The sequence below is a fragment of the Varanus komodoensis genome, unplaced genomic scaffold (genome assembly GCF_004798865.1).
Source record: "Varanus komodoensis strain SLA01 unplaced genomic scaffold, ASM479886v1 scaffold21, whole genome shotgun sequence".
In the NCBI taxonomy this organism is placed as follows: Eukaryota; Metazoa; Chordata; class Lepidosauria; order Squamata; family Varanidae; genus Varanus; species Varanus komodoensis.
The window spans coordinates 18,129,201-18,141,032 of NW_025335589.1; the positions used below are offsets into that span (position 1 = coordinate 18,129,201).

The 11,832-nt window shown below is 37.8% G+C and overlaps 1 protein-coding gene across 1 annotated transcript in view; it reads right to left on the bottom strand.

The window, feature by feature from the left end:
* LOC123023748 (glycine receptor subunit alpha-3) overlaps positions 1–3,863 on the bottom strand; it is a 49,382-nt gene extending 45,519 nt beyond the window's left edge. Inside the window, exon 1 of the mRNA XM_044430741.1 lies at positions 3,719–3,863. Coding sequence (XP_044286676.1) covers positions 3,719–3,797 — 79 coding nt within the window. The 5' untranslated portion in view covers positions 3,798–3,863. The remainder of the gene's footprint in view (positions 1–3,718) is intronic.
* Between the last annotated feature and the right edge of the window lie 7,969 nt (positions 3,864–11,832).

An 11,832-nucleotide genomic window follows, 5' to 3' on the forward strand; every position in this document is an offset into this window, starting at 1 on the left:
ATTTTTTAAGGGAACTGTCTATAAGTTTCAAGGCAGATATAGATGAAGCTTTCCAGGATGGTAGTCTGCCAAATGTCACCTGAATACGTGCAGAAGATTTCATGGAAAATGAGAATATATACTTTGGGATTTTTAAAAAATGCTTTCTGCAGCCAATTACTATGAAAGTGTCACATCATGGAGGTCTCTCAGCAAGAAATTTTAGGAAGACAGATATATGGGTTAGAGTGTTGGAATGAGTGGAAATCAGTTTAAGACTTTTTGGTTTTGGTTTTTGTTCATGTGTTTTATGGTAAAGGATTAGTTAAGATAAGGTAGGAAACTGGTTTAGGTTCTGGTAAAAATAAGAAACACAAGCCAAAAACTTCTAAGATTCCTGCTCAATAGATAAATTAGCAAACAGCACCAAAACAGTTTGGAAATATGTGGATAAATTATTTCAACATCCTACCCCCAAACATTATGATTAGGAAGTCTTAGTAAAATCATTCCCTGAGAGTAAAACCAAACATTTCAGTCACAAAATCTCTTCTCCCTCACTTCTGTCCCTAGACCTTGGCCTTTTCCCTATAAGGAAAGTATAGGAAGTAGTGGTGACAAACTATCTGCTTATTCCTTTGTCTCCAAATCAATCATGCGGCTTCAGAGAGAACTCAATTCACTTTGGAATGTTTCCAGGGGAGCTCTTTTCAGTTCAGACAAACTCTGATGTTCTCTGAAACTGCCCAGTACAGCTCAGGATTTGGGATTTGTCTGAATCTGAAGCATACCCCTAATAGATGATGTAATAATTTTCATCTTCAACATCAAGTGTATATCTGCACGAGTAACTCTCATATTACATGAAAGACAAAAGTGCTTCTAGAGTTATCTTTTGAAATGTGTTGTCTTTCTGTAGAGTCATAAATGATATTTAATTATGTTTGAACATACTTGCTTTCATTGTAATAGAAAATTTGTATAAAAGTTGCAAAGAGCAGAGAGGTAGGTATGGTTTCCTAGCAATAGATCTGAATTGCTCCTGCAATATGCGGTTTAAATACATAATTGTTCAGAAGATTTGTGAAGTGCAATTTTAAGGAGAAGGAAAAGAATGTCAGCTTATGTTCTTGTCTCTTTCATCTTGATATTTTCATATCCCAGCAACTTACAAAAGAAGGCTCCCAATCTTTTTATATTTAGGAAACATGTAACAAAAACCTGTTAATGGCTAAATGTCACCCCTACTCTATTCTATAGCTTTACCAGATGAGCATGGTTGCATAAGAAGATCCACACTGCAATCACCAAATGAACCACTAAGTCTTAAGCTTTCTCCTAATGCTTTCCCAGAAATCTGTAAAAGGTTGCAAGAAAATGGGGAGAAATATATTTGCTCAAGGAAGTCATCTTCTGTGGAGCGTGGCTTTACCTGGGGTTGAACTTGAAGTTCGGGGGCTAATGATGGCAGCAATACGAAGCATAGAACAGCTTGAGCAACAAACCCAGGGCAGGCTGGGGCAAAGAGAGCAATTAGGAAGATGACACAACAGCAGGAAAGTAACATTAGAAGCGTGTATCTTATGTAACTGTGTAAGTTCACTTATATGCCAACCTACTTGTTTTTCTTCGTCGAGCCACCCTCCTCCCTCAGTCACATGACGATCAGTGCATATGGAACAGCTGCCCACGCAGGTTGTGTTAAATTCCTGGCTCTTGCTAAGAAGCTCTTTCTGTGGAGTTTCTCTGCTGATGCAGGAATTTAGTCTGCTCCACTAAAGCAGAGGTTCTGAGAATGCACAAGTGGCTTCCTGTGAGAAAAGGCTACATGGGAGGATCCAGCCATTACATGGAATGATTAAAGGAGCCAAAAGCCAAAACAAGCTCACACCTCCATGTAGCGGTCATTGGTGGGCATTACCAGGCCACAGTTACCTGGAGGGACAACATTCTTGTCTGCTAAATTCAAAGAATGCTAATAAATGGAACAGATCATTAAAGTGTGGTCATAGGAAGGCGCAGTTATTCAGGAGATTCTCCCCTTTCTTTCCCTGCTTAAAGTGAAACAAGAATGGCATCCAATATTGCATATTAGCAGGGCCTGCTATTAGCGCACTGGAAACCTAGAGTTTCCTGAAGCAATGGGAAATGCATGGAAATAAGTTCTGGAAATAATCATTTTTGGATGTCTTTAGGAAGCATCAGTTCTTTTTCCACTTGCAATGAGTCACACAAGTGCAATAGAATACACAGAAGCACAGCAGCTGTATTGGATACTGCCCGTTATATTAAAATAACAATGTGCTGTCTATGTGTGTTTACAAGCGATGAGTAATCTTCGGGTAGAGATGTAATTCGTATATTACCCATGTATCCCATCTTCTCTCTTGTGTGGAACCCAAGACAGCTTCCATAGTTATTCTCCACTCCACTTAATCCTCAGTCTGATGAGGTAGGTTAGGCTAAGAGTGAGTGATAGGGCCAAAGTCACCCCACAGGCTCCATGTCCAAACTGGGACTAGAACCTGGATCTCTCAGGTTCCCAGTCCAGCCCTCTAACCACCACACCACACTGGCCTGCTGCTGCTACTGCTGCTTCTCTTGCACAAATGGAGAGAAGGAGAATGAGATGCCTTTTTGGTGGCATGAAAGGACAGGTAATTGTCTTTGTTGCTGTTATTATTTATTTCAGCGACAAAGTCTATTGTCTATACTTCCCAATAGACAAAGCTCCCGTTAATTTATAAAGCTAATAATAATTAAGCTATTGATTTCTTATTTTGGGGACTATAGAAGACTACTCTACATGAGGTGTTTAACCAATTGTTTTATTGAATATTCTGTTTTTATTGTGGAATGAAATGTGTGAACCTTGCACAGGTATTTTCCCCCTGAGGTTTGTGCTTGTCTAAATATTCTGTTTATCTATCAAAAGGTGGTGCTATGGTATAGCTTCACAATACTGGATTTGCGACTTCTCATGGGACCTCTGTTCTGGTATTTGTGGTTTAACATTTAATATCAGAGTTTCCTTGCTCATAAACAAACCTGTGAAAAAGCCTTGGATTTGTTGTTTACTTTGTCCCAGGCAGGAAAGTGTTGTTCTTCAGCCCCGACTTCTAGTAATATTTAATATTTCCAGTAATTTAAAAAATTATTCTCTTCACAAGTGTTTAATATTTTAATTTAATATTTAATTTAATAGTTTAATATCTTCTGGCAAATATTCTAAGTTCTAAGATACATTTAATGACATTTATGACTTCCATTCCTGCCTCTCCTTATGTTCTCTGGGTAAGAGAAAGCAGGCCCAAAACAAAAAATAAAAATAAAAATTTAAAAAGCAGACTAACTACAAGGAAGGAAGGAAGGTTACTGCATGTTATATTGGTCCACAAACTTCAGTTTGTTACAGATCAGAATGCTACTTTTCAAACAAAACTTGGCTGTGAACAACTTGTGTCTTTCTGTAGGCATTTAATTTCTACTGTATGTCTTTCACCCACAAATGTTATAAAAGTCCTCCACTCTCTAACATAACTTGGGCATAGCAAATTCTCCAGAAATTTCAACCATGCAGAAAAATGTGTGTGAGAGAGCAAACCCATCTTCCAGTTAAATGTTTATTAGCTAAACATTAATCCTTCCTTCCATCCATCCTTCCAAAGTGATCATTTTACCCAAAGTATTGCACAATGGAAATGTCATTCTCATGTGGATAACTGGGAGATGAAATTACCTTTGAAGTTTGGCCGGATTCTTGCATCATAGCCAGACATTCTACCCATTAATTTATCCAGGAAATCCGATGGAGACATTGATGTGCTACGAGATCTTGCACTGTCTGTTTCCTTCGTGGCCACCAAACTAAAAGCAAAAGCAAAACCCACACTTTTAATTGGATGGGGATTCTGGGAATTGCAACACAGTACATCTGGAAGGTAACAGGTTGGAGAAGAGTGGCATGAGGCAACCCTTGTTTGTGGTTTCTACCGATTCAAGTGATGGAGCAATTGCTGACATGAATAATTAGAGCAATAAAAGTAATCGTTCCTTAACCTCAGGATGAAATACAGTGACGAAAATGTCAAAAAACTAAACCATGCCAGGCAACCAGACCCCACACTGCCCTCCCATCAAGATTAGATCACAGTTTATGGCCAAGTAAAAAGAGCCCAGAAAAGGGATTGTCGTTATAGACTATTTGCAGGAAACATAAAAGTAGAAGGTGTCATAGTTTCTTCTCTCTCCTTAAGTCTACAGATAGAAGCAAGGATGTAAAGGAACCACAATGCCCTTGGTTTCTCACACACATGCTACCTTATTGCATGACACGTGGTGTTGTGGGAAGAGCAGAACAATCTGAAGCTCTCTAGTGGTTTCCTTGAGAATGTTTATTGGAAAAACTGTTTGAAAAAAACAAATTGGTGCAATGTAGCAACAAGATGTAGTAGGAGCCACCACTCTGGATGGCTTTAAAATGGGATTGGACAAATTAATAGATGAGAACGCTATCACTGGCTACTAGTCCCCATGACCATATGCTACCTCCAGTATCAGGGGCAGCATGCCTGTGTACACCAGTTGCTGGGCAGCTTGAGTGGGTTTTCTGTGGGCAGCTGGTTGTCTGCTGTGTGAAGAGAATGCTGGACTAGATGGCCCCTTAGTCTGATACAGCATGACTCTTCCTATGTTCTAGCATAAGGACGTAAGAATGATATACTCAAATGAGGCTTAGTTCTCTTCTTACAAGGCCAACAGAGCAAACTATCTTTTAACTCAGCAGGCAGCAGGTACTTGGGCACCCGGCTTAGCAGAAGACAGAATTGTCTTCTGAAGGATTGTAAGAGGTCAATTCCCTGCAGGGCTGTCAACATCTGAGTTAAAGAATACTATAAGAACTGAAAGCAGAGTCCTTGAAGCTGCTCATCAGCTCTACTATGGTGAGTTGTAATGCCTTTATAATTTAATTATAGTCATTCTTCTTCTTTTTCCTTCTGGACATGAATTTGCATATGCCAATTTTACACACATCTCTGCCCTATTTCTTGGTGATGTGTAAGTGCCTCCTTCCCACTAAGAGTACATTTCATAGAATCTTAATGCTATGAAATTGCTGAAGCATTCTGCCATAGAGCACCCTCTCTGCACAATGCAGTAAGAGACGACAGCATTCATGTAAGGCCAAGTGACCAGTGGTTCGTCATGCACTGTGAATGGGTCATTGATATTATGCGGGAGTGCTGGTCTGCTTACTTCGTACTTTGAACACTATTTTCACATTGTATCCATGGGATAATAATTAACTCTTAACTCTCTTAAGTATGTTAAGTATGTGTACTTAAGAAAAGCAGATGGTTCACCATGAATGGAAGAGGAAAATCCTAGACTCTAGCATACACAACTATATTCTTTCTAGCTGTTTAGCTGAAGTCCAAAGCAGATATTTATGATGATGATGATGATGATGATTAGAACATTTCTATGTCGCCCCTTGCCAAAGCCTCGGGGCGGCTTACAACACAATAAAATACAATAAAATACAAAAATAACAATATAAAATTAAAATTAACAATATAAAATAAATAAAAATATAAAATATAAAATATAAAAGAAGTCACCCTGGCCAGATAAATAAGCAAATATTGTTAACAATTAAAATGACGTTTAAATAAAAAGGTCTTCACCTGGCGCCAAAAAACAAATAACAACGGCGCCAGGCGGACCTCTCTGGGGAGCACATTCCATAGATTGGATGCCACCACAGAGAAAGCCCTCCTCCGAGTACCTACCCTCCTAATTTCTTTCATGGAGGGTTCCCAGAGAAGGGCCTCTCCCGCAGATCTCAAGGGGCGGTCGGGCATATATGGATGTAAGCGCTCCTTCAGGTAACCAGAATTTAAGAATTATTTCAATTGTATGTTTATTTTTATGTTTCTATTTTAGTTCTAATCTTTTATTTTAGTAGTATTTAGAAAAAAAAATAATACAAATGTTAAAAAAAACCAGAGCAAATATTACTTTAACTTTTTGGTTCATTCTTAGTATTGAGTAGGTATAGGACTTCTGATCAAGATCTTAGCTCATGTGTCCTGCCCAACCCCCCGTTCCTCAGACTAGGATTATCTGAACTGGAGTCCTTTCTACTAACTCAAGGAATGAAAAAAAAATGCATAGCTGCTAGGCACAGATTTAAAGTAAAGTCTCTTTTGACCCTCAGTGAATAGGTGGATGGAATATTGATCTCAAGAATAATAATAAGGCTTGCAGTGATTGAACTTGTAAACTACTGTAATGGAAGGAACTACACGATTTGAAAAAAGAAGCTGAGTCTGGGAACTAACTAAAGCCAAATGCCCATTTATGCAAGCAATTCAATTCATAGATTTAATAGGAGCAAAACATGCAAATTTTATAAATAGCTCTAGGACATGGAACGTAAAAATACAAGGAGCATAATGCCATTAAAAGTGCATTTTATTTTGTTTATTTTCAATTTGCAGTTGGTTTTTTTGATATGAACAACAGGTGCCTGCTTTAATTTGTATGTATTTATAGGCAGTATTAAGATAGTTGGGAGTGAATAAATGCCAGTTATTCAAAAAAAGGGTTGTAATGGAGATTTACTAACAGAATGTTTACCAACAGTAATGTTTTAATTGGGGGTTACAAGCCTGCATCAGTACTTGACAAAAACCTATGTGCTTTGCTAGGAATTTTGCAACTGGGTAATGGATAGATAAATAAATACATAAAGCCTGGCTTTTGAAACTGCCAAACCTGCATCAAAATCATGAAATTTAGCATCTTGGCCCCAACAACAGAAACATTGCTAGTTTAGCAACAGTGTAGATAACTTCTTATGACTGTAATATTTGCAAATGAGGGGGTAAGTAGAAACAGCATTAGTGTCTACACAAAAGAAAAACACATCATTGCAAGAAAACCTACAAGGAACTAACGAGACATATTTTGCTCCTAAACAGTTTGTTGTGATTTTTTTTCTCCATTTCCTTACATACTGTCTTTGTAAAACAAGTCTCTGATAATGAGTGGGTGCACAACATAATTTCCCATTAGTGTCACTGGCGGTTCTGCACATGCAAACACAAAATGAAATCGGACTCTACTTGTGAGGTATATCTTTATAAATGGCTCCTTTAAACATGCATGCACAAACACACACACATACGCACACACCAATACAGTTTTTCAGATCTGAGTGCTAGACATAAAAGAAGGGAAATGGATGGCATACTGGGACCAGTGTTGTATGTGTCTGCCACCAGTTCAGTTGCTGTTCAGGTGATAACTTTTGACGGATAGCATTTCTTATGTTTTTCATTTGTAAATGGATTAGATAAGCTATTCCTTCAGATGGAGGACTGTCTTCTGTACACTTGGTCACTCTAGAAATCAGCCATAAGAATTTTCAGTACATGGATGGATGAGGAACATTTTGGAGAGAAGAAAACAGTAAGTTTGTGATATGAGCATCAAATGATACCTTGTGTCTTATTCAGAAGATTGTGAGATATAGTTGTGCACAAAGACCTGCCGAAGCTTGAGAAGCTTTGTCTCTGGGGAAATGCTTGTTTACATCTTTGTGTGTTGCTAGGCTAATAGGACCAGACTTTGAGAGCAGCCTTTTGTCTCTAAAAGACACAAACAACCAAAGCTGTTTCTGCAACTATGGCATCTTGATGGTTAAATCATTAATGGGTAAATTTTTACTCTTGCATAACTCTTCCAGTGATAAGAATTTTCAGGCTGAACTGCAATCTTACAGTCATCTGGGCTTTCACAGAGAATCTGAAGCTAGCAATTTGTCACAAGCTGGTTGTCTATCCTTCCCTCTCCTCTCTCTCTCTTTTTTCTTCTCACCAGATCATGATGAGAGGCTTCTAAATACAATCTTTATTATGTTAAAGAGACACCCATCAGGTTAAGACCCAATCTAGCTGCCTCATTTTGCACTAGCTGTAGTTTCTGAAGGAATCTCAATGGCAGTAAAGTGCAAGACAATAGTCCAGCCTGTGCATCCATCATTGTGGCTAGGCTGTCTCGGTCCAGGAATTATCTTGGCTGTCATACAAGCCACAACTTGTTACAGATGTTCTTTGCCACTCGGGCTGCATTCTCCAGTGACAGAAATCAATCCAAGACACCCACAGATTGCAGGTGGTGTGTAATCCCATTCTGCGCCCAATTACCCAACCCAGACCCAGGAATTGTCCATCCACACAATCCCTGACCTACCAAGATTTAACATCAGCTGGTTAGCCCTGGTCTAGTCCACCAATGGCACCAGCCCAGTTCATGAACAACCACACCTCTCTCAGATGTATGAGGGAAACAAAATAGGATGCCATCCCTTAATGATGCTGCCCAATGGTTAGATGTAGATGTTTAAAATCATTGGCATCAGGACCATGTCATACACCACCTCACAGAGCAGTTGCCAAAGGGTATATAATTGCCCAATTCCATTCTCTGCAACTGATGCCATGGTGACCCCTTTTCCCACATTACAGTACTGGTCAAAAGGGTACCAGTACAATAGTACCAAAAGCTGATGAAAAGAGAAGCAACAGGATCACATCTGCCCTCCACATCCAGTAATGTCTATCAAATTAATGCTTAGTTGCCCATCTTGAAACCAGGCCTAAAGCAGACTCAAATCTAAATAAAGCTGTGTGCAGATATTCTGCATCCTCCAAGAGTATCTACAGCTGTATTTTTTACTACAGGAAAACAAAGGGATATTCTGGGAGAATATACAAAAGCTGAAGATGATATTGACTGTAGTCATATACCTTCTAACAATTAATCCTGGCTTAATTCTTATTTATTTATTTAAAATATTTATATCCCGTCTTACTTGAAAATCATCCCAGGATGGCTTACATTCCCAGGCTACATTCTTAGCCTGTGAATATAATTCAAGGAGTCTGTTCTTACATTTAAAGAGCTCTTCCAAAGAAGCATCGAGTCTTCTCTTCAGAAAATCTAAGTTGTTGGAATCAGTTGTAGTCTAATTCTAACTCCAAAGAAGCTATAATGACATCTTATATAGAAAGGCTTATACTATTGGATGTTAATGTTTTAAGAACTTGTGTCCGATCAGTATCTTTTTGACAAATATATATCTATTGTTATATTATTTTATAATATTTTAATGAAGGTCTGGTGTTTATATTGTTGCTTGATCACTTTGGAAATCACTTAAAACAGTGATGATAAATTTGAGTTCCAGATTTGAGGTATTACAGTTTTAAATTAGATGCTAGCTCTATTCAGTTATTCTTTTTAAAGAATGAACATGAGAAGAATGAATGAATGTTTAGATGAATATGTTAATGCTTCTGCAGCAGAGAACATTTGTATCCATGTATGTTTCATGCACAATTAAGACCTCTGGAAAATCAGCTGGTGAAATCACATCTCTCCACTGCAGAAGTTACCCCTCAACATGTGAAAGGTGATTTGGATGGTGATGGAGAAATGGGGCTGGATCTATCACATGCTTACAGAACACCTGGACAGAGTGTCTGTCTTGAGGCTATAGGAAACTCTAATGTTTCAGTGAGAATTTAACTGATACCTTAATTAATCTGACGGACTTATGAGTCAGTGAAAAAAGGAATATTTTGTCAAGTGCCTGTTCAAGGTGAAATGGAATCCATCAAGGTAAAGTGATCCTTAATATGTGGTAAATTGTATGGATACAGGACGCCATCTGTGTTCTGCATTCAATTAGTGAGTATATAAATTCCCTTGCTACAATATCAGAATATTTGAGGAAGACACACCAATGATCTTTGAACAGTATAACTTATTCTTATGAATTATGTGACAATTTCTATGCCAAATATCTCTGGTGCTGAATTAAACATCAAAACGTTTTTGGGTGTGTGTTTCCCCTGAAACACGAAAGTGATCCTCCATCTTTGAAAGTCATATTTTTTGCTCCCTGCCATGAAAAGGTTTCCTAGTAGGGTTAGTAGGCATCTGCCTTTCTGGAGTTAAGGGGCTCTGCCTTGGTTTTATATCTATTTTACCAAGTCTCTTGGTATATGTCATCTAAACAGTCTTTATACTGAATCTGAAATCTGATGCTTGGAAAATCTTCCATTTATAGAATCATGTCAGTAAATACCCTGACATGTAAATATCAAATAGCCTATACCTGAACTAGCCAATATAGGACAATAGTTTTAATTCAGTATCAAACACCCTGCTGTAGAAACAAAATAATGGTCCCCCCTGGTTTTCATTCAATGAGTGATAGAGAGGGAGAGAACTGGAAAATAAGGACATCCAGATGGAAACTCAAGATCCACTATGTGCTGAACAAGCAGAATATCTAGGTTATTTTCATACGCAGTTTTATTCTGTTTTATAAGCTGATTAATAATGAATAGTTGTCATATTTGCCTCCATTAACCTTTAAATATTTTACAGGAAGAAATTGTAAGATAACAGTGCTCAGAAACCTTTACCCATCTATAACTACAATGGTGCAACAAAATGTACTGTCCAAACCTTGCATGCAGTAGGTGAATATGTCAAAACATTTACACATAAGAAAATATTTTTGCTAAATATATGTTATATTATTGGACAGTGAAGGATAGCCTGGGGAAATTCTACTCCTATGGACATCAATTTAAGTTAGCATGTCTCTAGACTAGTAGAAAAAAAGAGTATGCAAAATAAAATAGAAAAATTATGATAACCAATGTTAGATAGCATGATTCTCCTCTCCCATTATACAGTTGAAATGAATGAAAACATGTGCTCATACAGTGACTAATCAACTCAAGTTGCAACAAACCAGATTCAGGCTGGACATCAGGAAAAGCTTCCTAGGTGTCAGAGCAATATGACAGTGGAACCAGCTGCCTAGAGAGGTGGTGGGCTCTCCCACACTGGAGACATTCAAAAAGAACCTGGACAGTCATCTGAATGGGATGATATAAACTGGTGTTCTACAACAGCAGGGTTGGACCCAATGGCCTTCATGGCCCCTTTCAACTCTGCTATTCTGTGATTCTATGATAACATGATGTGAAAATATTGGGGTTCCTTAAAATATGGAAGGGGATGGGCAAATATTTGTATAATCAGATGTTCAAATAAAGAAGATTGTACCTAGAGGACACTGGCCTCCCTGGTACCCACTCTGATGGGCTGACACGCATGGTCAAATCCCCTCAGCTTTGATATTTGAGCCATTCACCTTTTTCAGTCTAGCCTACCTCAGAGGATTCTTATGAATATTAAAATAGTATTCTATGTGCTCTCTGGAAAAAATGCAGGATATAAATATAATATCTAAATTTATGTAGAATTTCACAATTTCAGATGTCCTTGTATTAGACTTTTCACAAGTAAGAATAATTATTTCATTTGTGTCTTCTATACAACCTGTCTGATTAAAAATATAAATCAGATATTTAAATTAATGTAAGACTTTTTCAATATGTTGACCTTTTTGAAACATTTAAGCAACAAAAATTGACTTAATAAATATATATAATTTCATCAAACCAAATAGAGGTTTGAAATACTAATCTGCTTAAGTGTGGCTATACCCACGGGAGAAATATTTTATAAATTACGAAGCTACAGTTAATTTGTATAATGCGACCTATGAGCCAACCATACAATTTTCAAACATACACAGCATGTAACCCCTGTACAAATCCTGTAATCTAAAATAGTCATAGTGCTACAGCCAATAGCAAAATCCAAAGTTGGATGCCTGATTTTTTGAACACTGAACATGGTATTTTTTAAATGTTATTCACTATAGGTGAACATTACCTACTAAAGCAAGGGTATTATACC